This window comes from Paramormyrops kingsleyae, chromosome 4, assembly GCF_048594095.1.
Source record: "Paramormyrops kingsleyae isolate MSU_618 chromosome 4, PKINGS_0.4, whole genome shotgun sequence".
Lineage (NCBI taxonomy): Eukaryota > Metazoa > Chordata > Actinopteri > Osteoglossiformes > Mormyridae > Paramormyrops > Paramormyrops kingsleyae.
Window position 1 is genome coordinate 14884019 of NC_132800.1, and position 27069 is coordinate 14911087.

General features: G+C 45.7%; 2 protein-coding genes across 2 annotated transcripts in view; one reads left to right on the top strand and one right to left on the bottom strand.

Annotated features, from left to right (window-relative positions):
- LOC140588997 (uncharacterized) overlaps positions 1-27069 on the top strand; it is a 134389-nt gene that overhangs the window by 67956 nt on the left and 39364 nt on the right. The window lies entirely within an intron of this gene.
- LOC140588959 (E3 ubiquitin/ISG15 ligase TRIM25-like) lies at positions 16707-22253 on the bottom strand. Its single transcript, XM_072711605.1, has 4 exons — positions 21663-22253; positions 19472-19561; positions 18651-18890; positions 16707-16748 (listed from the first exon to the last, which is right to left on the bottom strand). Exons 1-4 carry the CDS (start codon positions 22251-22253, stop codon positions 16707-16709), a joined length of 963 nt encoding a protein of 320 aa, XP_072567706.1.

Here is a 27069-nt window from a genome sequence, read left to right on the forward strand (position 1 = left end):
TACCGGCCGGCGTGCCTGGGGCAAGGTGGGATACGCGCAATTAGGGACACTATTCCCCGGGTGCCGAGAGCCCTGAAAGAAGCAGCGCCTACTCGCTCTGCGCCTCTCCTGCCGCTGGTGCCGGACCTGCATGCTCCGGACCTGCCCGCGGCACTGCCTGCTGCTGTCGCCGATCTGCCCGCGGCTGCGCTGCCTGCTGCTGCCGCCGATCTGCGCGCGGCTGCGCTGCCTGCTGCTGCCGCCGATCTGCGCGCGGCTGCGCTGCCTGCTGAAGCTGCCGCCGATCTGCCTGCAGCACCGCCTGCTGCAGCTGCCGCCTCTTTGCCCGCGGCACCGCCTGCTGCAGCTGCCGCCTCTCTGCCCGTCCAGCCCTGCTCGTCGGTCCAGCCTGCACCTGAACTGCCTGTCTCGTCTGTCCTGCCGGCGCCTGCACTGCCTGTCTCGCCTGTCCTGCCGGCGCCTGCACTGCCTGTTTCGTCTGTCCTGCCGGCGCCTGCACTGCCTGTCTGGCCTGTCCTGCCGGCGCCTGAGCTGCCTGAGGTGGCTGCGGTTGCGCCCCCTGCTGGCCGCGTGATGGCGGCGCCCGCGATGGCGCCCCCTGCTGGCCGCGTGATGGCGGCGCCCGCTGCGGCACTCCCTACTGGTCACGTGATGGTGGCGCCCGCCGAGTCGCCCCCTGCTGACCGTACACCCGAGGCGCCTGCCCAGGCGGTCCCTGCTGAAAACGTGACGGTGGCGCCCGCTGAGGCGCCCCCTGCTGGTCGCACGCCTGCAGCTGCCTCCGCTCTGCCCGTGGCGCCCCCTGCTGGCCACACGATGGAGGTGCCCGCCGAGGCGCCCCCTGCTGGCCGCACGATGGAGGTGCACGCCGAGGCACCCCCTGCTGATCCAGTAACGGCGGCGTCCGCCGAGGCACCCCCTGCTGGTCGCACGCCCGAGGTGCCTGCCAAGGCGCCCCCTGCTGGCCAAGTGACTGCGGCGCCCTCCACGGTGCCCCCTGTTGACCAAGTAACGGCGGCCCTGCCTGAGGCCGCCTCTCCCGTCCTGCCCGTGGCCCTGCCTGAGGCCGCCTCTCCAGTCCTGCCCACGGCCCTGCCTGAGGCCGCCTCTCCAGTCCTGCCCGCGGCCCTGCCTGAGGCCGCCTCTCCAGTCCTGCCCGCGGCCGCGCCCGCGGCTCTGGCTGCATCACCTGCGGCCACGCCCCCTGCTCTGCCCGAGTCTACACCCTCGGGCATCTCCTTCCTGACTCCCTCGCCCTTGCCCCGACAAGGCCAACACCACCCGGAACCCCGCCTTTCAGTGTCCCGTAAGGGAAGAGGACACAGGCGTCGGGTCCCGCCCTCCCTGCCCCCTGGCTCGCCCGTTCGGCCCCTGGCTGTGGCTCGGTGGCTGCCTGCGGGTCCTCCGGCTCGGGGTCGGCGGTCCACTCCGGGTCCCCCCCTGGATCCTCGGTGCCGGTCCTCGGTCCCGCCTCCGGGTCCATGTCGGCCGCCTCCGGGCCCCCCTGCTCCGGCTGAGCGTCGGACGGCGCCTTCGCCGGCTCCACCTCCGCCTGCCGCGGCTTCCCCCTCCTGCCTGCCTTCACTGGTGTTCCCTCCTGCTCCCTCCGTCACTCCCTCGTCCCGTTCCCTTGGCCCCTGGGTGGTCCCCTCCTGCTCCCTCTCCCCTGCGGCCCCTCCGGCCGCTGCCCGTCGCCCGCCTGGGCTCCCTCGTGCTCCCCTTGTTCCTCCTCCGTTCCCGTCTGTCCCTCCTGCCTTTGTTCCTCGTCCCTCTCTGTCTCCTCCGTTCACTCCTGGCCCTTTGGTTCCGCCTTTCTCCTCTTCTTCTGTGTCTCCCTTCCTGGTTTGTCTGTCCGCCTTCCCTGTCTTGTGTCGTGTCTTGTCTTTCTTCTCGTCCCTGTTCTTGTTCTGCTTCTCCGTTCTGTTCCCTGTTTTTGGTTGACGTTCTGCTTTGTTTTCCAGGTCCTGTTTTCCCGTTTCGTCTCGTCCGTCGCCGGTGTGCGCGCCTTTGGGGGGGGGTTCTGTCACGTCCCGCTCCGTACAATCCCGATGTGTGCCATGCCCCCCTCATTACCTCGTGTTCTTCCCTGATGGATCTCACCTGTTGCTCGTTTCCCTCAGCTTGTCTAGTGTATTTAGTCCTTGTCAGAGTCAGTCATCCCCAGATCAGTCATTGTTATGTTACGTGTCGTTGCTTCCTGTTCGCCCTCGTCCTTATTAAAAGTCCTGTTTCCCCGAACCTCTGGCTCCGTGCGCCTGCTTACCCGCTCGCTCACCCGTGGATCGTGACACAGGGTCTTGCAAAGGCACAGTTAAGCGACACCCCAATTTTAGAGTTTGTTTCACTTTCTCTGACTTGGTCAACTTTAGTAGCAAAGATACTTCCTTGCTTGCCATCTTTCTTTGGCTTGTTTCCTTGGTGAAACTTCTTTGTGGCCTTTTCCCTTACTGCTGCGTCAAGATCACCAAAGAGTGGGTCAGACACAATCTTTGCTTGACGTTCAACAAAGTTCACAAGCTCTGTGAACCTTGCTCTTTTCCTTCGCTGATCTTGAATGTCATATGCATGTACTCTCCAACGCTCTCTTATTCTGAACGGCAATTTTGAAATGATGGTCCTCATGGTGGTGGGATTATCCATCTCCTCCATGTAATCAATATCCACCATAGCATTCCGACAGCTTACCAAAAACACAGAAAATGCACTTAAAGCCTTTCCATCTTCAGCCTTGACTTGAGGCCATTTGGATGCCTTTTCAATCAGCGCCGTAGCAACCATTAGCTCATTACCATATTTATCTTGAAGCAGCTTTAGGGCCTTTGCATACCCACGTTGTTCAGGCATATGCTGGCAGCTCCTAACAAGATCGCGAGGTTCACCCCTGGTATATTGCTCCAAAAAATATAGCTTGTCGGCATCACTTTCAGCTCTGGAATCAATAGCATGAAAGAAGGCTCTCAGAAATGACCGGTACTCCAGTGGGTCTCCCTGGAACACTGGCATATCAATCCGAGGCAGGCGGAACAGCTGTTGGTTCATCGCAAGCATCTCTGTGATGTCTGTCTGTTTTTGCATCATCTCTGTCGTTTCAGTGTCATAACGCAAAGTGTCTCTAGGTTGACTAGGATGCTGCAGTGGAGCTCTAGACCAATGCACCTAGCTCATAACCAGTCATCTGGACTGCAGACTTCTCCTTGTAGTTTGACTTGAATGGTATGCTTTGCACATTGCCTTGTCTATCACCTTCATTTAAGAAATCAAAAAATTGCGTTTCTGCTGACTTGTTCTCACTTGTTTGAAACTGCTGCCCTTCATATTCTTCATACACGTGCATTTTAGCAGTAGACACTGCAAGAGCTGTTTCATACGGAAGAGGATTAGGGCCACCATGAAAATATTATTTGAATTCTGACTTTAATCTCAGAATTCTGACTATTTTTTCTAAACTCAGAATTCTGAGATTAAAGTCAAAATTCTGAGATTAAAGTCAGAATTCTGAGATTAAAGTCAGAATTCAAATAATATTTTCATGGTGGCCATAATCCTCTTCCGTAGTTTCAACCTCTAATCTTTCTCTTGCAGCTTTAATTTCAGCTTCTTTCAACTCTAATGCTTGTTTTTCTTTTAAAACTGCTACTTGTGCCTTCAGAGCAGCTCTGTTGGCTTCTTCCTTCATACGTGCAGAAGATGCAGTTGACACCTTTGACATTTTTGACACCCTAGATACACTATCCAGTGGTGAAATTTCTTGGTCACACGACTGTGCTTCAATCCATTTTTTAACTCTAGTCATAAACTGCAAACACTGCTCTGACTTTGGCTGAAACCAAAACCGTTGGTCAGCATCCTTTTCTTCATCTTTAAGGTACAGCAACACTGCACTGTTAAACTCACTAAATTCTTCATACAAATTCTTGTATGCTTTCATTTCCTTTAGAACGTCATTTATGGTTGGCAGAATTTCACTCTCTAAGAGCCTCTCAATTGCATTTGATTTTGCTGTCATTTGTCCTAATTTACCTCTTCTTGCTGTTGTGAGGTGATGCAGTTTTTCCTCCAGACCTTTAGCTGTCAACGCCCTCTGGCGGTCGTCACGAGTTAGACCCTCGACGTCCTTCTTCTCCGCCATTTTGCAGGAGGTTTCCACTCAGCTAATCCACTACCACAGTCTCGTTTCAGTCAAACGCAACTGTCTTCAGTTCTGGTACAGCACAAAAAACTAGAGGTCGACCGATGTATCGGTTTTGCCGATTAATCGGCACCGATAGATGATTCCCGGAACTATCGGTTATCGGCAAAAATCCACGCCGATAGTTTTTCCGGGTTGCGTCAGAGCTGAAGCGGCTGAGAACGGTCCGTTGTCCTTATACAGTGCGAGAGCCAACATATATATCTATGGCAAGAGCCGCCTCTATAGGCGAAAATCGCTGTAAAGCACATGCTTTTGTTTTGACACGTGATACTGTTAGTTGCAAGGAGAGCGCAAGCTGCCTGGAGAGAGCGCGGTGTACGGACAACGCTGACACTTCAAATGCACGTTTAAAACACAGACAGCGAAAAGGTATGTATACAGTACACTGCAGTACATGTTTTCATCTCAATATAAAGTAATTCATTTGTTGATTAGATTCTGCATTGGAGAAAGAACAGCAGTATGTTTGTCGACAAGGCTGAGAGGACGCTAACATTAGCAGTACATCTAGCGGTTAAAATAATGTGGCAAAAATACACGCAAGTCCGACCCAAATGTTTAATGTCATGATTGTTACCATCAGGAATGCATTCGATTTCAGTTCTTTTTATCTTCAGGCACAGGGTGCGATTTGCCGGGGGGATGGGGGGATCCGACTGGAGCGCTTCGAAACAGTGAATCTTTTTGCGACGCAGTGTTTTACTGATTCTGAGTTTCAAAAAGCTCTGTTGATACTTTGCTCACCTTCTCTATATAATATATTTGTTGTTTGAAATGAAATCATTACTATTATAGGCCTAACTTACGATGTTTTTATTAAATTTGTTATCACGTAATACAGCTCCCTTCGTATTAAAACCATTTCATGACGTGACACTCATTATCTGGTTCTTGCCTAAAAAGACGGGTATATAATGAGCGTTGTTAACAGATTACACAAACAGTTTGGTCAACCTCTGCCTATGGAGAGAGAAAAAAGTTTTCAAAATAGAAGCAAATATAGTGGGAGACTACACATATAATATACATTTATATAATTAATATTATATATAATTATAATATATAATTATTATTATAATTCGTTTTGTATGTAACTTTTTATTTATTTGGAGTGTTACTTTTTCTTTCAGTTTGAAAGCATGTCTTTAATTTACCTCAATATTTATTAATATATTCATATTTATTTCATATAGCACATTTTCATGATTCAGTACTGTTTTTTTGTTTGGTTTTTGTAATAAAGTTTAGTACTATTTTACATGTAGTGTTGTGTTTTAATTTAGTTTTTTTTTTTTTAATCCAGTATCCATTTTAAAAACTATCGGTTAATTAATCGGTTATCGGCAAGTACGGACCAACCTAGCTATCGGTATCGGTAAAATTCAATATCGGTCGACCTCTACAAAAAACTGCAACTACTTTCCAAGCTGGTGCGAACTTTGGTGCGAAATCGAACGTTCGGTTCACTCGTAGAATACGTTTGCACAAGCACTTCCACAACGCATTTGACGTAGCCTGTCCTACGTCATCCACTTAGCTTTCTTGCTAACTCTTGCTGTAAAACTCCACTTAGCGATCGTTTCTGGGTGATAGCAGCTTTTTGACTATGTTGTAGTGGCAAATTTTCCGCGTTTTGCTTAAATAAATTTCACCACTTCTTCATATGGGCAGACTAGAAGATTTTCTGACTCGTGTCCACATTCGTTCTAACGTCCACCTCGTTAGCAAGCTTATTCACTGACTCCGAATTCTTGTAATCGTTGATCTCTTTTATTTTGGAAGGTCGTCATTAACAGGTTCATTTCCAGCCGTGAATAAGTTTAAATATTTTAAAATCAATCAAAGAAGAGCGATAACGGATAAGAATCTACGGTCAAAAAGCTATACGCTTCTAAGCTGCGCATATGTCCGTTTCGCTACCAAAAAACCTCTATCACGTGCACAGCATAGGATCCGCCTACTAACCAATAGAAATTCAACATCAATAATGCTATCTAAATTTCCACATTTTCAATTATTACAGATTTACCGTTATTAAGTATGCATGAAATAATAGTTAAATTCGAAAGATTAACAAAAATATTCAAAAAAATATTTTCCTATAATTTGGCTCCAACACTCACTGTAAATTCTCTGGTGTAGGAAAAATTAGCTCGAGTAAATTTTAATATCTCCACCAATGTGTAGGGAAATTTATTAAATTTGAATTAATTATTATTTAAAGATGATTATCAACGGATTGTTATGCTGAATGGTTGGTTCCTTCAAATTCAATTGCAGAATCCCCGTGAGTCTGTTAATGTAAGACTTAAATGGGATTCAGTAATTGCCAGTATCGCTTAGTAACCTGGGTTAGAATGTTCGTCCACTGAGCTACATCACCAGGTAATGTAAACGACTGGTAGCAAAGCTGCTCTCACGGCTGTTGAGAGAGAGTGTCGCGATATTTCAGGTGAACTTGAGGTTTCAGAGCTTAGGAGCCAGTACTATGGAGTCAGAATAGTGCCATATGTACTTGGATGTGTACTTTCCAATTTGCACCCGTAAAAATTTGATTGGTGGCTATGCGAGCAAATATTTATCTTCAAAGCGCTAGGCAAATTAGTGCCAAAATTATTTATATGCGCAAGTGTGAATTTGCACTCGCAGGTTGGTATTTGCAAGAGGACTTGGATTTGCAATACAGGTTTTGTACTTGAAAATCATTCTATCTTTGTAAAAAATATTTTTATGAAGATGTTTGGTTTCGCATTTACAAAAAATATTGACTTGTATTTGCAAAATATTTTTTTTTGCGAATGAAAATTGTGTTCATTACGAGCAAATTTCTTTTTACGGGTGCAAATTGGAAAGTACACATGGCACTATTCTGACTCCATACAGTTCGCACAGAGGCAGTGACTATTGTGAGCACTCAAAGAACGGAGGCTGAAGTTGTATAAAAGGCAAGCATTTATTCTTAACTAACACTATACTAACATAAGACAGACATTACACTTAACATAATCAACAAACACAAAATAACGGAATAGAACCAAACAGAATGTAATCTGAAAATGCAGTGACCTGATTTAAATGAGTAACCTTAAAAGGGAAATACTGTTCTGCAAAGCAAGCACAGTTTGTGGAAACACAGCCTTAAAGTTATAAAGCAGATTAAACAGAAGAGTTTAGGTTGTTACAATGAATGGAAGTTGGTTTACTTGGTTGCAGTGTGGAGAGGGGGGTCTTGGCAGTAGGTTGCAGCATCGGCGGAGCGGGGGGGTGGCTTACTGGGCTTAATCCCGGGTTGTTGTTTCAGAAGCCCAGGGTCTTTTGGAGTGTAATTTGTTTCATAGTTAGATGCCTGACTGACAACTGTATAAAACAAAAACTACACACAATATTCGAAGCACAAAGCGCACAGTCGTAAATTCCCCCTAATTTTGGTATGATCTGAGCTCAGGCACTAGGCGACTGAGCACAGCACTTACGCATGTGAGCGAGGGGGGAGAAGCTGCTGTAGGAGAAGTGCAGACAGGCAGACAGAGGAGAGCTTAAGTTTGACCAGGTACCAAAGCAAATCATTCGTACTGTACAAATAATGTAAATATGACGCTGACAAAAGATTGATATCAAACTGATCACTTGACCCATATTACGTTACTTGCTCTTCGAGTGAATCAACAAATGGCGAAATGAAAAGCCGAACAACAATGATGTTATTTTAGAGAGTCTTAGCTTACATGTGTGTTTATTTCATATTTTCAGTTGTTACCCTCCACGGCTAAATAAAGCACTCTAAATCGGTTTCAGTTATGTACTGATGTACACAACAATGGACATAAGGGGCTTCTTTCAAAGAAAAAACTCAGGTAAATGTTATTTTATATATTATGCTTTGTATGTTGTTCAATATATTTCTATGCAAAACAAGAGGAATTACAATACACAGCAGTATATTCACAGTTGAAACCAGATATTTACATACACTATAGGGAAAAAACATAACATTTTTTTTTACTGTTAAACATCAATTTAGAGTAAACTTTTTTGTTTTAGATAAATAAATATATATATATATATATATATTTAATGTGTCCTGTCCGGCAGCTTTCGCAAGCAGAATAATGGTCTGAATGCACTGCTGTGTCAGACATATTTGCTTTACCATGAGGGGCTCTATAAACTCTGTATAGGCCCTTCATGTTGGTCAATTTCTTTTTATTCGTATATTTATTTTATTTTATTTAATACATGTAGAATATTCCAGTTGCCGTGCTGCCCGGAAGGGAGTGATAGATTAGGAAAATGAGTGAAGAAAAGGGGTAGGGAGAGAGATTAAAGAGAAGGAAGGAAAGAGAGAGAGAGAGAGAGAGAAAAAAAAAAAACGAACAAAGGCAGAGACAACAGTGGGACAGAGAGGCTAAGAAAGACAGGAGTAACGTAAAAAGCACATAAGGCAAGAAAAGAAGAAAAAAAAAAAACAAATTTGAATTATAGCCAAAAAAGAATAAAAAAGACACAACCAAAAATAAAGAAAATAAAACAGATATACAGACATACAAAATTATTGGGTGTGCTTGGAAGGGAGCGTGGAGGTGTATTTACATGTGTGTTCATCTGTTTGGGGGAGGTGTTTGAACACGTATGCGTGTGTTGGGTGCGTGTGAATTTCTCCATGGAATGCACTTGATAGCGAGGGTGGGGGGCTGCAACCACACCCCACAAGAACCAGAGGCCGGCGGAGACAGGCCCAGGAGACCCAAGGCGTCCGCAGCCCCCCAAGAGCATGGAAGAGCCAAGGCCCCACGTCCCCACGACAGCCGGGTCCCCACCCCAGCAGGAGGAGGAGGGGGGAGACCCCAGGCGCAGCCCCTGCAGCCAAAAGGGCACGTGCCCCAGAGAACCAGAGGCAACAGGCAGCCGACCCCGCGAGGGTGACGGCCGCTCCCGCACGGGCCAGAGCCAGGGCCCCAGGACCCCAGGTGGCCGGGAGCCGACCGGCCCCCGGCAGAGAGCCCCACCCGCGCCGGAGAGGCCCGAGCCCCCCCCAGGCCACCACCCGGGGAGGAGGGACAGCAACCATGCCAAGGAGGCAGCCGCACCCAGGAAGGAGCAGCTAGCCTCGGACCCAGGCCCACACTGCCCACACAGACACCTCGCAGACACACCTCTCAGCCATACACATAGACCATACACCCACTCACACAACATACACGGACACATACACAGAGACAAAAACCCCACGCCACCCCGCAGCGCCAGCCGCAACCCCCGGGCGCCGCCAGCCGGACGACTACCCGAGTGCCCCCCCGCCATCGCGGGCAGGGAGCAGGGGTGTAGGAAGACCCGCCCACTCTCCTCCCCCACGCACCTGTGTGAGAGGTGAAGTGTTGGATGCATGTGTTGGTGATTGTGAGTGTATGTGGTGTAAGGGATGAGTATGACTGTTGAGAAACTTAAGATGGATTTAAAATTGACGGGGGAAGCGCGGAGGAGCGCTGCTTGCAAACAGCTCTCCTCCCCATCACCCCCCCCCCCCCCCGCCAAGACCCTCAATGTATATGGTGTAAGTAAAATTGAGGGGCGGGCAGCAGTGAAGAGGTAAGTGAGACCACCTAAGCGGCCCCACCCCCCAAGGCCCTGTGTGTATACCGATATGTGATGACTAAAGTGCAATTAAAACAAGGGGAGGCAGAGGGCCGCGCAGCACAGCGAGTAAGGCCATATGCATGGCCCCCCTCACCGCAGCGTGCGCGGCACATTCCCACCCCGAGATCCTACATGTGTGCGTGGCATGTTATGTGAGTGAGGGGGGAGAGGGGCTGGGATTCATGATACCAGGGGGGAGATCACTACCCCCTGGCAGAAGAGAGCCAGCTAACCAGCTGGCTCATTAGGCACCCCAGCCCCCCACCGCGGCACGGGATGGAGCGGACCCGGGGCCCCCGGCGACAATGCCCCGGAGCAGTGCCGACGCCAAGAGCTAGCCCCCCACCCCGAAGGGCAGCCCGCACTCAGTCACCCACTCATTCGACGACGAAAAAGTGGCAGACCAGCCCGGGCTCGAGACATGCCACCCCCCAAACAGCGCAGGCTGGCCCCCCAGACATGGACCGACCCACCCCCCCCGGCAGCGCCCCGGAGGGAGCATAGGCCACCCCCGTGCAGGAAGGCACCCACCAAGGAAACGGCCAGGCCCCGGGCACCCGAGCCCCAGACCCCCCCACCCAAGCCCGCACCGAAGAGGCCAACCACCCATCCCGGGGCCAGCCCCCGCCACCACCGGCGCCCCAGACCCCACGCCCCATGACTGCCGAGCAGCACCCGTCCAAGCCCCCCCCACCACCACCAGCCAGGGCAGACACCCAGACATCACAGGACGGCAGCCACGGCCCCCCCAGCTCCAAGAAGCCACTAGCCGCCCACAGCCCGGGGGCCCAACCCCGCCACCCGCCAGAACCCCGAGGAGACGAGACCGACCACCCCCCCTATGTAATGGAATTGGCCAGAATGGACCAGAGAGAATCCAATTTGCCCAATTGATTTTTTTGGAGGGAATCAGACATTCTCTCCAGACTTATGTGGTCTAGAATTAAATTTCTATACTGAGTAAGACTTAAATTTTTATTTGATTTCCAGTTCATGAGGATAGTTTGCTTTGCAATGCCTAAGGCAGTAAGGATCATGTGCGCTTTATTTTCTTCCATATCTAATACACTTGCATCACCTAAAATGCACAATGTAGGTGAGATTGGGATATAGCAATTAAACCAAATTGATAGATCCTCACATATCCTTTGCCAGAACTTCTGAACTGGGGTGCAGTACCATATGGCATGCATGTAGTTCTCTGCAAATTCACCTGAGCAGTGGGTGCATAGGTTTGAGTGGATAAGGCCCATTTGGAACATCCTTTGTCCTGTATAATGAGTTCTATGCAGAGTTTTGTATTGTATAAGCTGTAAGTTTGGGTTTTTAGTCATTTTGAAGGTGTTTAAACATATTTCTTTCCAAAAGTTTTGATCTGAATTGATGGATAGATCTTTCTCCCATTTTGAGATTGGAAGGGAAATTGAGTCATCCATTTTTGACAATAACTTATACATTTTTGACAATAATTTGGGGCTAGAAAGATTTAAAAATTCTAGCAGCCATGGAGGTATTTCTAAGTTAAACTTTTTAAGACTGAACCTAGCCTGAATAATGGACTTCAGTTGCTGGTACTCAAGAAATTTACTGTTGCTAATTCCGTATTTTGAGACTAGTTCGTCGAATGAAATAAATTTCCTGTTTTTAATAACATGTTCAAGATTTCTAATCCCTTTATCATGCCATAAGGGAAAGTTCAATGTTATCTTTTTTTGGCAAATATCTGGATTGTTCCAAATGGGTGTTAGTTTGCAGGGAATAAGTGGAGACTTAGTAATTTTTCAAAATTCCCACCAGGCTATTAATGAGGTGGTAATACTAAGGCTCTTAAAACATTTATATCGCTTAATAGTAGGACTTATAAAAGGCAAATCAGACAATTTTACTTCTCTGCAGATTGCTTGTTCTAAGTCCAGCCATGGACTATCTACCAGGCTTGATTTCATCCAATTTGATATATACTGCAGTCTGTTGGCTAAGAAGTAGTGATAGAAACTTGGTAGTTCTAGACCACCATTACCTTTGGCTTTTTGCAGAGTTTTCAAGCTTATTCGTGATGGTTTGTTCTTCCATAAAAATGACGAGATGCTTGAGTCTAGTGATTTAAACCAAGCCATAGAGGGTTTATTAGGGATCATTGAGAACAAGTAATTGATTTTAGGCAGGACCATCATTTTAATGGTGGCAATTCTACCCATGAGTGATATAGGTAGAGATTTCCATCGCATGAGATCATCTTCTAGCTTTTTTAATACTGGAATATGATTCATCTGTACTAGATCTGAGAGCCTGGTGGAAAAATTTATGCCGAAGTATCTAAGGTTGCCTGACTATAAAGGAGTAGTAGTTGTGTTTTGGAAACTACAATTCAAAGGCAAAACTGTTGATTTGCTCCAGTTGACGGAGTAGTCTGATATAGATGAGAACTTATCTATAAGTGATATTGTCTTCAGAAGAGAGGTTGATGAATTCCTAAGAAAAAGTAATATGTCATCTGCATAAAGGCTTATCTTGTGGTCTGTTTTTTCTGTTTGAATTCCTTTAATATCTACATTTTGTCTAATTGCTGCTGCTAGTGGCTCAATGAAGATAACAAAAAGCGAGGGAGAGAGCGGGCAGCCCTGCCTGGTGCCCCTCTGCAAACGGAAGCTTTGGGAAATGAATTCGTTTGTCCTAACACATGCATTTGGGGAGCAGTATAGTGTTTTAATCCAGCTTATGAAGGATGACCCAAATCCAAATTTGTGTAGAACTGCAAATAGAAATTTCCAGTTGAATCTGTCAAATGCTTTCTCCGCATCTAGAGAGATAACTGTGGTTTCTGATTTGTTAATGGTGCAGTAGTGTATAACATTTATTAATCTACGTGTATTATTGGCTGAGTGTCTACCCTTGATAAAACCTGTTTGTCGGGATGTATAAGGAATGGCGTGACTTTTTCTAATCTTTTGGCAAGAACTTACTGATCTACGTTTATCAGTGAGATTGGGCGATAGCTGGATGTTAGTGTTGGGTCTTTACCAGGTTTTAGAAGCAGGCTAATGTTGGCAGAGTTCATGTTTGAAGATAGCGTGTGATCGTTCTGAATTTGAGTAACCATTGTGATAAAAATTGTGACATTAAGTGTAAAGGTGAATTAGAAAAATGTTTCGTGAAGGCCAGACACAGAGTTCATTGTCTCCTTTGTCACTCTGTTGAACTGGTTTTAATCTAGTAACACAGACTGGGAAACTAGGATGTGTTAAATACGCCCCATGACAAAAAAGTTATTAAAATTAGATTTCAGTTTGCAGTCCATTCAATTTGAAGTCTTTTTCACATTCTGAGTCTGTTTAAGGGAATTTTAAGCAAAAATGGAGCCTTGAAGTAAAGACGTCCATCTATTCATCCACATCCAGCTTCTGAAACGGCTTGTCCTATTCAGCGTACTGGGGGGTCCGGAGCCTATGAAGTAAAGACGTCCATCTATTCATCCACATCCAGCTTCTGAAACGGCTTGTCCTATTCAGCGTCCGGGGGGGTCCGGAGCCTATGAAGTAAAGATGTAATGACCTGAATTATGATAATTATCGATATCGTCTGACGTGCTAAAATTTATTGCTAGCTCAGAGACATACCTCCAGGAATTGTAACTCTGTTTCTATGGGCAGACATCAGTCATATACACTCACCTAAAGGATTATTAGGAACACCTGTTCAATTTCTCATTAATGCAATTATCTAATCAACCAATCACATGGCAGTTGCTTCAATGCATTTAGGGGTGTGGTCCTGGTCAAGACAATCTCCTGAACTCCAAACTGAATGTCAGAATGGGAAAGAAAGGTGATTTAAACAATTTTGAGCGTAGCATGGTTGTTGGTGCCAGACGGGCTGGTCTGAGTATTTCACAATCTGCTCAGTTACTGGGATTTTCACGCACAACCATTTCTAGGGTTTACAAAGAATGGTGTGCAAAGGGAAAAACATCCAGTATGCGGCAGTCATGTAGGCGAAAATGCCTTGTTGATGCTAGAGGTCAGAGGAGAATGGGCCGACTGATTCAAGCTGATAGAAGAGCAACTTTGATTGAAATAACCACTCGTTACAACCGAGGTATGCAGCAAAGCATTTGTGAAGCCACAACACGCACAACCTTGAGGCGGATGGGCTACAACAGCAGAAGACCCCACCGGGTACCACTCATCTCCACTACAAATAGGAAAAAGAGGCTACAATTTGCACGAGCTCACCAAAATTGGACAGTTGAAGACTGGAAAAATGTTGCCTGGTCTGATGAGTCTCGATTTCTGTTGAGACATTCAAATGGTAGAGTCAGAATTTGGCGTAAACAGAATGAGAACATGGATCCATCATGCCTTGTTACCACTGTGCAGGCTGCTGGTGGTGGTGTAATGGTGTGGGGGATGTTTTCTTGGCACACTTTAGGCCCCTTAGTGCCAATTGGGCATCGTTTAAATGCCACGGCCTACCTGAGCATTGTTTCTGACCATGTCCATCCCTTTATGACCACCATGTACCCATCCTCTGATGGCTACTTCCAGCAGGATAATGCACCATGTCACAAAGCTCGAATCATTTCAAATTGGTTTCTTGAACATGACAATGAGTTCACTGTACTACAATGGCCCCCAGAGTCACCAAATCTCAACCCAATAGAGCATCTTTGGGATGTGGTGGAACAGGAGGTTCGTGCCCTGGATGTGCATCCCACAAATCTCCATCAACTGCAAGATGCTATCCTATCAATATGGGCCAACATTTCTAAAGAATGCTTTCAGCACCTTGTTGAATCAATGCCACTTAGAATTAAGGCAGTTCTGAAGGTGAAAGGGGGTCAAACACCGTATTAGTATGGTGTTCCTAATAATCCTTTAGGTGAGTGTATATATAGCGGGTGCTTATGTCCACCACCATCACCTTATTCTTGCAGGTGTTGTGTGAGAGTCAGTTAGTTTTCTTCATCAATCAAAGATTCATGGAGAGTGGCAAAGACAAAGCCACAGTTGAAGAAAGCTTGTATTAAATCTCAACTACAGATCACCCAAAGGCATGTGAGGGACTCCAAAGTCAACTGGAAAAAGGTTGTGTGGTCTGGTGAGTCCAAAATGGAGCTTTTTGCCTATCAGACTAGTTGCTATGTTTAACAGACACCAAATACTGCACATCACCACAAGGACACCATCCCCACCATGAAGCACTGGGCTTCAGCATCATGCTATGGGGATGCTACTCAACAACAGGCCCTGAAAGGCTTGTAAAGGTAGAGTGTAACCTGAATGCAGCAAAATATACAGCAATCCTGGAGGGCAATCTGATTCAGTCTGCAAGAGACCTACGACTTGGGAGAAGATCTTTCTTCCAGCAACACAATGACCCAAAGTGTACAGTGAAAGCTACACAGAAATGGTTTAAAGACAACAAAGTCAATGTTCTGGAGCGACTGAGTCAAAACCCAGACCTCAATCCAACAGAGAAATTGTGGCTGGACTTGAAAAGTGCTGTTCACGCCTGATTCCAGTGCAACCTTTCAGAGCTTGAGCAGTTTTGCAAAGAAGAATGGAGTAAAATTCCAGTATCTAAACGTGCAGACCTGATTGAGACCTGTCCACACAGACTCAGTGCTGTGATTGTGGCCAAAGGTGCATCTACTAAATACTGACTTGAAGGGGGTGAATATTTATGCAATCACGGAGCCACTGAGCCACACGCTGCCCCCGTTTACTCTAATCCTAACAAGGTCCCTCCTCTGCCTTAGACCTGAGGGGCCCCTGGCTCTGGACCGCAGCCCCCAGGGGCTTCTCTCTCAGCAACGCAGAATCCTGGACCATTTCTCCAGCCCTGGTCCCAGGAGAGGATCTGCTAAAATAATGTAACGTAAAGCAACGCACCCAGTGCAAATAAGTGAATTAGTTACATTAAATCAGACAGAAAGCTTTATGCTCACTGATTACTCTATAATGTTGCATTAAATAGCCTAATGTTTCTGCTACAGTGTGTTTTAGCTTTGCTAGTGTTGCATAAGCTAGAACTCTTTACACAAATATAGTGTGGAACAGTCCTCCGACCCTGGCCTCAAACCGCCTTGCCCCCCCGCATATCGGCACAGTCCTCCTGGCTCCACAGAGCCGTCCTCTGAGTGAGGCGCATATATATGAAGCGGGGATCACTGCCAAGACTGGGACTGATCTGTCTCCATTACACTGGTTTAAATCTAGGGGGTGGTAACCCCTGTGGGACAGTCCATCACAGAACAAGAGGCAGGGGGACACCCTGGATGGGATGCCAGTCCATCACAGGGCACGAGGCAGGGGACACCCTGGACGGGATGCCAGCCCATCACAGGGCATGAGGCACGGGGACACCCTGGACGTGATGCCAGTCCATCACAGGGCACGAGGCAGGGGGACACCCTGGACGGGATGCCAGTCCATCACAGAACAAGAGGCAGGGGGACACCCTGGACGGGATGCCAGCACATCACAGGGCACGAGACAGGGGGACACCCCCCCCCACACATACACCTAGTAGGAGACTGAAATAAAGACATAATCTTAATGCCTTAGTGTAGTCGCTGTATTGTGGCAAAAGCTGTCCGCCTGAAGGTGTGGGCTTTTCCGGGGAATATGATGGCTGCTCGACCCCTTGATGTGGGGGCCATCGATTTTACAGTGTTGGAGACGTCCACAGATGGGAGTGAAAATGTTGTGTTAATTGTGACAGAGGTGTTTTCAAAGTTCACACAGGCCGACCCGGCCCGTGATCAGAAAGCCAGCACGGTGGCTAGACTACTGACAGAGGGGTGGTTTTACCGCTACGGGGTAACCAAGCGACTCCATAGCGATCAGGGAAGAAGTTTTGAGGGTGACCTCATGTTGTGTCAGCTGTACCATATTGATGAGTAGAACAACACCGTATCATCCTGAGGGTAACGGGCAGTGTGAGAGGTTTAATCACACGTTACATGACTTGTTGCGCTCGTTACCCCCACACCAGAAGCACAAATGGCCACAGGCACTTCCTCAGATACTCTTTGCCTATAATACCACGCAGCATGCATCAGTACACAGAGACGCTGTAGACATGCAGCAGACCAGAAGCACAGCACTTGAAACCCACTTGAAACTTTACATTTCGATCGATACAGGGGTACGTGTATCGATGCACTCGCATATTAGAAATTAATACTGATTTCCACCTTATATCGGCACGAGGCTGAAGTTGGCTCCTTATTCGGATTTTCCGGTCCACCTTAAATGCTTCGCAGCCCAATGCAATGACGCGATTGTGCCTGTAGGGGGGCAATTTTAATACCTTAAATCTCTCTGTGCCAGGCAAATATCAACTTCTCAGTATACATCAGGTACCCAACTATATAGAAAAGGTGACATTGTCCTGGCCCAGACTGATTTAATGCTTTAAATATCAGAGGGAAACAAGTTAGAGCTGGGAAATATGGCCTAAAAATAAAATCTCCAATTTTTTTCCCACAATAAATCCGATTTTTGATTTTAATCGATTTTCCCCTCCCCTACTCAAAATCAAACTACAGATGACAAATAAATGGTAGAAATTAATTTATAAGTATAGAGCGAGGTAGGATAAATGCATTTTCAAGATAAGTTAATTGGAATTCAGATTCAGTTTCTCAATACAACAACTGCAGACTCAAATACACACTATTCATATTCAGTTTCTAGTGGCACAAATATCAGCCCATGCAGCTCAGCTTTCTCTGCCTGAGTTGTTCTCTCTTGATCAGTCTCTAGAAAAGACCTTATAATACAGGACTCACTGCAGGACCCATAAGTTTTATGTGTGGAAATTGGCTACAAAATCATGTGAAGGTTTTTCATGAAATATCAATCGAAACATCAACACAAGCAGATTGCTTCTATATTAAAGGAATGGGAGCAGAAACAGATGTGGACAGCAGAGGGCGCTCAACTCAGAGCACCGAGCTTCATGGGAGGAGAGCAGGGTGTGTGTGTGTGTCTGTGTGTGTGTGTGTGTGTGTGTGTGTGTGTGTGTGTGTGTGTGTGTGCGCGCGCGAATGAATAGAAATATCTGTTCAGGATGAGTGAACAGTCTGGAATTAAAATTATTATGAAGATGTGGCATTGATGTAGCCAATATCATTTTGCAAGAGACCAGTGGGTGTGTGAGTGAGGTATGTCCTGTGATGTATGTCTGCATACCGATGGAAGATATGTGTGTGTGTTTGTGTGTATGTGTGTGTGTTTGTGTGTGTGTATGAAGGATTAGTGATATCTGTATATTACTGAAGGAATGAAAATGTGTGTATATGTGTGTCTGTGAAGGAGAAGAAATGTGTGTATCACAGTAACAGGACAAAACTGAGGTCATTTTTATGCTTTTGAAGGCACAAATATCTATATTTGTTTTCCAGAGGGATAAATATTCCTGTTAACATGTGTGTCACTGTCTGTAAGTATATCACAGATCTGCATATAGGCTGTAAACCCTCATGCTCATGCACTTTAGTCTGTATAAGTGTTACGTTCCAGCTGCTGTCAGGCGCAGCCTAAACGGACTCAGACTTGGGATGTTAGTAGAGGAAACACTGTCTCTCAGATTCTGCAACTGATAGGAAACCCGCAGTTACCTTGGGATGGCAGTAGGGGGCGAACGTGAGATCTGCTCTCTCACATTAAACCCTATTTGTGAGAAGTAATGTGTGGGTTTTGTTTAAAAATGCTAATTTAATTGCTTAAAAAATAACAGACTAGTTGAAATACAAATGAGAACATGCATTCATTTGCATACTCTGGTTTTCTTATTGCCAAAATAGATGTTCTGTTACCTGGAGGAAATGGATGTGATCCTCTATGTGTGAAAGCTGCTCCAGCTCAGTGTGTCTCCTCTTCAGTTCATAAATCTCTTGCTTCAATCTCTTCATGTGTCCTTTAGCCTGACTCACTGCAGCCTTCTCCTGATCTCTGATCAGCTGTATCACCTCAGAGCGTCTTCTCTCAATGGAGCGGATCATCTCAGTGAAGATCCTCTCACTGTCCTCCACTGCTGACTGTGTTGAGCTCTGTTGGTGACACAGGGAGCAGAGGACATAAAATTACAATTGGCCCCTTTTGAGACTCCAGAGAGCCTCATTGTACAATAGTGATGTGAGTGATGTGTAGCACATGGCTGGGGTTTGGAGCATCACGATGCTGGAAGCCTCAGATACTGAAACCCAGCCAGCACTGATTGGAAATGATCACTCATTAAGCTCATACACTGTCAGCTGCAGGGATTTGGCAGAGACTGGTGGCTGTATGGGGCAGGTTGGTTGTCACCATTGGGTCTTAGTTTTATTGATGACTTATTTGTGTTTATTTGCATTACACAGTTGTAGGAATAGATGCCTTTGCTCAAATGGACCTTAAATAGTATTGTAGTATTGTATAGTGTACAAATAAATAGGCTAACCTCTGTAACCCCAAGTTAGGTAAACCCTGGTATCTGACACCTTTGTTCCACAAATCCTCTGACCGAGAGTAACCCACAGTGACATCAATGATTAATTCCCAGAAGTCTATATATCTGCAGTCTCTTGAACCTGAGAAAAGACTCAAGATGATTACAGACCAGTTGTTGTCTTCTACTCAGGTTCATACTCACTGTGATTGAGGCCACAGCCTCTCTCAGCTCCTGTAACTCCTTCTCTCTCATCTGAATTCTCTGCTGAAATTCCCTCTGTGTTTCCTCCATTTGTTTCTACATGTAGCAAAAAATAACAAAACAAGTTTGTTTCATTAACTGACTCTATATTCTAATCCTCCTGTCCAGGGTGGAGCCCAGCCTTGTGCCCTATGCTGCCTGGGAAAGGCTCCTGGTCCCTATGACCCTGACGCAGATAAGTGCTTAGAAAGGCCGCTGGGCCACAACCTGGAGGAGGTGAAGTCTCTGATGCTCCTCTAACGCCCAGCCCAGATGAACTCTTCGCTGTGTTGCTAGGCCCCGGCCTAGACAAGATCTTTGCAGTGTTGCTTGCAGTCTGAGGACCCTGCTGTGCCTTGCTGGCTGGTGGCTGGTGGCCAGCAGAAGATGCTGATGACACGGCCACCAGCCACCATGACGAGGGCTCTGGGAGGGAGCCCGGCCAAGGCGTGGTGGACTCCAGCGAGGGCCCTGTTCCTGACACGCCAGCAGCCGACAGCTTTGTTTGCCACTCACAGCCCGGAAGAGTCAGGTCAAGAGGAGGATGTTTCCCTGGAGGAACTTGAGTGGGACCCTTTCAGCATTGCCTTGAGTTCCACTCCGTGGGCCCCAGCTCAGACCTCATGACACACCAGTACCAGGTTCAAGAAGGGTTGCCGGCATCGAGGAGAGTCCACAAAGCGGGCAAGCCAAGTCTCTGTCTCCTGAAAAGGAAGGCGGGGACACAGCATCCATGCCAGCTGTGCCACATCCGGCTCATGCCCTGTCGGCACTTCCTGTCCCATCTTCTGCTCTGGTCTCTGTTCTGGCCCAGGAGGCCCCTAAGCACCATCCGACCCTAGCCCTGTGGTTCCTTCGGCACTGGGGGTTCCACTGGCCTGCCGACGGCTAGGTGGATCCGCTTTGAGGAACTAACACCCAACATCCTGCAGTTCCCCAGACCCCCAGTTTGACCTCTTCCCCTCTCCTGCCTAAGTGTTTGCCCTCCTACCCTGTCTTGTCTTGGTTTCCCCTGGGTCTTCACCCTGTCCTGTAGTCTTGCCCTGGTCCATTTCCCTTGTCCCTGTCCTTATGCCCCCTCCACATGTCTGCCATGTCTCTCTCTTGTCTGTCCAGTCTGTTCTCCCTACAGTCCTTCACCCTGCTTCTGTCTGCTCCCAGGTTCTAGTAATGTCCTGTCTTGTCCCACGATGATGCATTTTGAGTGTTTCCAGTGGTGTCAGGCCAGACTGAGAAGAGCAGTTTGGGAAAACTCTGCATACTTGGTACAGAGTAATTATTAATTTGCCACCAGGATTTTTTTCAGGATGTAACTATGTAGATTTAGTCTACATATTCATTAAGCACTGCTAAGTTGAAATGTCAAATACACACCTAAAGTAAGAGGACCAGCTTTAGCAAAGTCCAGGAAGAGAAAGATAAAATACTAGAAAAATATCCAACAAAATCCAATAATCTCTTAAACAGGGTGACAGTGTATTACAGGAAACACAGGGACACCCTGGATGGGAAGCCAGTCCATCACTGGGCACAGGGCAGGGACACCCTGAATGGGATGCCAGTCCATCACTGGGCACAGGGCAGGGACACCCTGAATGGGATGCCAGTCCATCACTGGGCACAGGGCAGGGACACCCTGAATGGGATGCCAGTCCATCACTGGGCACAGGGCAGGGACACCCTGAATGGGAAGCCAGTCCATCACTGGGCAAACACTCACTCACAGGCTGAGGACAATTTAGAGACACTAATTCACCAAACTGCATGATCTTGGACTGTGGGAGGAAACCTGAGGAAACCCACAGGAACACGGGGAGAACATGCAAGCTGTACATGCAGAACCAGGAGTGGGAACCAGACCCAGAAGCATTTGACAGGAATGCTTTATATATCATGTTAGCAAGTACATCGGAACATAAAGCTCAATCTCCAAAGAAGGAGGAGAAACCCATGTTGGTAGAACATCAAGTTAACTTACAGGATTCACCTGTTTAAACACATTTTACCTAAGCAGGTGTGATCTCTGTGCATTCGAAGAAGACATTCTCACATGCACACAGACAGATCAAATATTTCACTCCGAAAAACATCATACTTTATTTTTTACGTTTACTTAAAATATGATTCATAAATAATTTATAAAAGTTTCCAGCCTGACCCGTTTCTCTGCCTTTTGTGCAACAACTGAGACTGTATCATGACCTCTGTGTTTATCCATCATACACAGCAGACAGACACACTGCTGGTCGGTACGGCAGTAGACCTCCAGCGGTCTGTCATGGCGGGAACAGATCTTGTCCTGCCGACGTCCAGTGGCATCAGTCAGCTTGTGCTTCTTAAAAGCTGGAGACTCATAGTGAGGTTGGAGGTGAGTTTCACAGTAAGAGGCCAGACACACCAGGCAGGACTTGACAGCTTTGTGTTTTCTCCCAGTACAGAAATCACACTCCACATCTCCAGGTCCAGCATAATGGTCAGCAGGAGTAGCTGCTTGTAGTCCAGTCTTCTTCAGGTTCTCCACCACTTCAGCCAGGATGGTGTTTCTGCCCAGAACAGGTCTGGGTATGAAGGTCTGTCTGCACTGGGGGCAGCTGTAAACTCCAGCATGATCCTCCTGATCCCAGCAGCTCTTAATGCAGCTCATACAGTAACTGTGTCCACAGGGAATAGTCACTGGATCTTGCAGTAGATCTAGACAGATTGGACAGCTGAACTGGTTCTGATCCAGAGCTGAACTGGCTTCTGCCATTTTACCACAAGCACTGATAGGATTCAGTTTAGATTTCCCTCACAGTTATCTATGTGTGAAAGTGGGAGGAACTTCCTGCTTCTCAGGCTGCAGTAGGTGTGGTTTTAGACTGAGACCAGACTGAGAAGAGCAGACTGGGCAAACGCTAGATTTGGAGTTTATGAATAAAATAGTACATTATACAAACTATACACATTTATTTAACTTTTATGAGTATAACTGATACTGACATTGTTTTTCCGCAAACCAGTTATAATGCTAATATTTGATTTTGGGGATAGAAATTAGATAGAGAGGTAGAAGACAGCAGTTCTATTGAGAATGAATTTCTGTGCCCAGACAAGTTAATGATACGGAAATGTATTTTGCTGAAGGATATTTCTCTCGGCTGTATAAATTCCTTTGAGAAGTAAGAATACCTTATACATAAGTATACCTTGTACGTAAGCATACCTTGTATGTAAGCATACCTTTTACATAAGCATACTTTAAACATAAGCATACCTTATACGTAAGCATACCTTAAACATAAGCATACCTTATACGTAAGCATACCTTAAACATAAGTGTACCTTATACGTAAGCATACAGTACCTTATACGTAAGCATACCTTAAACATAAGCATACCTTATACGTAAGCATACCTTAAACATAAGCATACCTTAAACATAAGCATACCTTATACGTAAGCATACCTTAAACATAAGCATACCTTACACATAAGCATACCTTATACGTAAGCATACCTTATACGTAAGCATTTACCCTGTGATGCTTAGTCATCTAGGCTGGGAATGTTACTGATTTACTATCACATGACATCCCCTAAATCTAGCAACTATTTAGAAACAGAGTTGAGTGAGCATAGAAAGAATATTGCAAGTATTATTAGACCAAGACTTAGATCTAAAAGTTCCACTGGGGGCTCCTGTATGGATAACTTAATATCAGTCCCATTAATTTGGCAGCCTGGCAGCTATTTTAACTCCATGTAACATCTGAAGCGATGCTAATTCACATGGTGTCCGACCCGCCCGTCTATATTCTTATAGTATACAGAACACCAGGATCATACACTTTGTTCCTGACTGAATTACGGGAACTTCTATCCGACTTAGTTATTAACTTAGAGAATATTATAATACTTAGAAACTTCAATATACATGTGAACAAAGAGACTGATGCCTTCAGCAAAAGTTTCCTGTCCTTCCTGGACTCTATTGAATGTCAGCAACACGTAACAGGACCAACGCCTGTTCACAATCATACACTAGACTTGATTATTACTCATGGGGTTTCTGCTCACGGGCTTAGAAGTCTTCAAGTTGGCTGGTCTGACAGCCTGCAACAATACAATCAAGCCCTTTATGGGGCACGTTCAGCCTGTTATTCTAACCTCATTGACTACAACAGAAATAACCAGGGATGGGTATAACTGGTATGCAATAACACATTCACCTTTAAAAGCAATACGTGCGGCAATCGATTAATGTAACAGTACAAATACGTACGTAGTTTATGTGCATTTGCGCCAATGTGACAAGAAATTACCGGGCATATTAACCTTTATATGCTGATTCGTACTTCATTTGTGGTAGAATAGAATAGAACAAAATAGAATAGAATAAAATAGAATATTCCTCCCCGTGGGGAAATTGTCTTTTGTCTGTCCCATCTTGCTCTCAGTGAGACTTTCAGACGATCAACAATCTTGGGGGTCATTGCACAGGATCCTAACATTTAACATAAAAACTGAGCAGAAATATATTGATTTTTAGTTTTATTTCTACCTGTCAATGACTCAAAAATATAAATCTATATACTTATATTTTTAAATTATATTTATTTTTCCACCTTTCATAAGAAATAGTAAATACACCAAATTTAATGAGATCTGTTTGTTTGTTGCATTTTTTTTACCTGATAATACTTAGTTATTCATTTGTATCACTCAGTTTAACTGAAGATCTTATCTACATATCTACATTTGTCGTGCTATGCATGTTCTGCCTGTGTCTATGTGGGTGTCCTCCAGGTGAACTGGTGTCCACAGTGTGTGATGATGTGTGAGTGGCTGCTCTCTGATGGACTGGTATCCCATCCAGGGTGTCCCTAGTGCTGGAGGACACACCTTGGCTTGATCTGTGCACTGATCCCCGGACAGTTGAGTTCGATTTTAATTTTCAATGAAGATTTCTATCCTATATAATAGCCTTTGTTACAATGAAAGGAAAACAGACTTTAGAGGAATTAGTTTATGTCAAAAGCCATATATTGTTTTCCTGTTCATTATACAGCCATGGCCAAAAGTTTTGAGAATGACACAAATATTCATTTTCACAAAGTATGCTGTCTCAATTTTTATAATGCCAATTTGCATATACTCCAGAATGTTATGAAGAGTGATCAGATGAATTGCAATTAATTGCAAAGTCCCTCTTTGCCATGAAAATGAACTTAACCCCAACAAAACACTTAATCCACTGCTTTTCAGCCCTGCCACAAGAGGACCTGCTGACATCATTTCAGTGATTCTCTTGATAACAGAGGTGAGAGTGTTGACGAGGACAAGGCTGGAGATCACTCTGAGTTAGAATAGCAGAGTGGATGCTTTAAAAGGAGGGTGGTGCTTGACATCATTGTTCTTCCTCTGTTAACCATGGTTACCTGCAAGGAACCACATGCAGTCGTCATTGCTTTGCACAAAAAGGGCTTCACAGGCAAGGATGTTGCTGCTAGTAAGATTGCACCACAATTAACTATTTATCGGATCATCAAGAACTTCGAGGAGAGAGGTTCAATTGTTGTAAAGAAGGCTTCAGGACGTCCAAGAAAGTCCAGCAAGTGCCAGGACTGTCTCCTAAATTTGATTCAGCTGTGGCATCGGGGCACCACCAGTGCAGAGCTTGCTCAGGAATGGCAGCAGGCAGGTGTGAGTGCGTCTGCATGCACAGTGAGGCGAAGATTTTTGGAGGATGGCCTGGTGTCAAGAAGGGCAGCAAAGAAACCACCAGGTTTAGACTGCTAAGGACTGGGGTAAAGTCATTTTCTCTGATGAATTCCCTTTCCGATTGTTTGGGGCACCTGGAAATGAAATCTGTAGAAGAAAAGGTGAGCGCTACCATCAGTCCCGTGTCATGCCCACAGTAAAGCATCCTGAGACTATTCATGTGTGGGGTTGCTTCTCAGCCAAGGGAGTGGGCTCACTCACAGTTTTGCCTAAGAACACAGCCATAAATAAAGAATGGTACCAAAACATCCTCTGAGAGCAACTTCTCCCAACTATCCAAGAACAAGTTGGTGACGAACAATGCGTCTTCCAGCATGATGGAGCACCGTGCCATAAGGCAAAAGTGATAACTAAGTGGCTCGCGGAACAAAACGTCAACATTTTGGGTCCATGGCCAGGAAACTCCCCAGACCTTAATCCCATTGAGAACTTGTGGTCAATCCTCAAGAGGCGGGTGGACAAACAAAAACCAATCATTGATTATGCAAGAGTGGGCAGCCATCAGCAGGGACGTGCACAAACATTTTGAGGGGCAGGGGCTCAAGTGAAATAAAGGGCACTCTTAATTACGTATTTTTTTTCTTTTTTTAAACAAAAAAGTATATATATTAACGCAACACTGACTTCCTTTTTAAAAAAATAATTAAAAAAGTTAATTTTATCTTGAAGATGTTCGCTTCAGAACTCCTGACCTGATATTTAGATATACTATTCTTCAATAAATATATTTGTTTGACAGGGAAGCTGTGCGCAAACAGAAATATATATTATTTTTCCAAAAAAAAAAAAAAAAAAAGCACCCCAGAAAAAAGGGCACTTTCTCTCCAGGAATAAAAAGGGCAGGTGCTCAAGCCCCCTTTGATCTCTATGTGTGCACGTGCCTGGCCATCAGTCAGAATTTGGCCCAGAAGTTGATTGACAGCATGTCAGGGTGAATTGTAGAGGTCTTTAAAAAGAAGGGCCAACACAGCAAATATTAATTGGCTCTTGGCTCTTAATGTAATTGTCAATAAAAGCCTTTGACACTTGTGAAATGCTTGTAATTACACTTCAGTATACCATAGAAACATCTGACAAAAATATCTACATCCACTTAAGCAGCAAACTTTGTGGAAACAAATACTTGAGTCATTCTCACAACTGTATATTTACCTGTTCGTATTCATATGGTCATATTATCAACATGACTACTTCAGAGACAAACATGATGAGCAAAATAATATTAAACCCCAGTAGTTCCACTGAAAATAGATTCAAAGGCTCCTGACATAAACAGCTCATGTAAATGTGAAAGGCCAGGAGGCAGCGGGAGAGAGAAAGAGAAGCTCCCCTAGTAGAAGAAACTAAACACAAGCACAACTCCTTGTGTCTCATCTGAATTCTCTGCTGAAATTTCCTCTGTGTTTCTCCCATTTGTTTCTACAGATGGGAAAATAAGCAAGGTCCATAAACACATGGTTTGGGGAGTCTGGTGTGGAAGAACTTGACTGGTCCACACAGAGCCCGAGCCTCAGCCCCATCAAACACCTTTGGGATGAACTAGAATTGAGATAGTGAGGCAGGACTTCACATCCAACATCAGTGCCTGACCTCACAAATGCTCTTCTGGAGGAATGGGCAAAAATTCCCACAGGCACTCTCCAGAATCTTGTGAAAAACCTTCCCAGAAGAATGGCAGCTTTTACAGTTGCAAAGGGTGGATGAACTCTATATTGATGCCTATGGATTTAGAATGGGATGTCATAAAATTTCCTGTAGGTATAATGGCCAGGTGTCCCATTACTTTTAGTCAAATACCGTAAGTC

Bases quoted from the DNA above. Each gene is read 5' to 3' on its own strand.
- LOC140588959 (XM_072711605.1), bottom strand. From the start codon at position 22,253: ATGGCAGAAGCCAGTTCAGCTCTGGATCAGAACCAGTTCAGCTGTCCA. The intron at 18,891-19,471 runs ATCACAGTGAGT...TCCCTGTGTCAC, and splicing joins TGAGAGAGGCTGTGGCCTCA to CAACAGAGCTCAACACAGTC. The intron at 16,749-18,650 runs GTAACAGAACAT...CGTTACCCTCAG, and splicing joins ATCACATCCATTTCCTCCAG to GATGATACGGTGTTGTTCTA.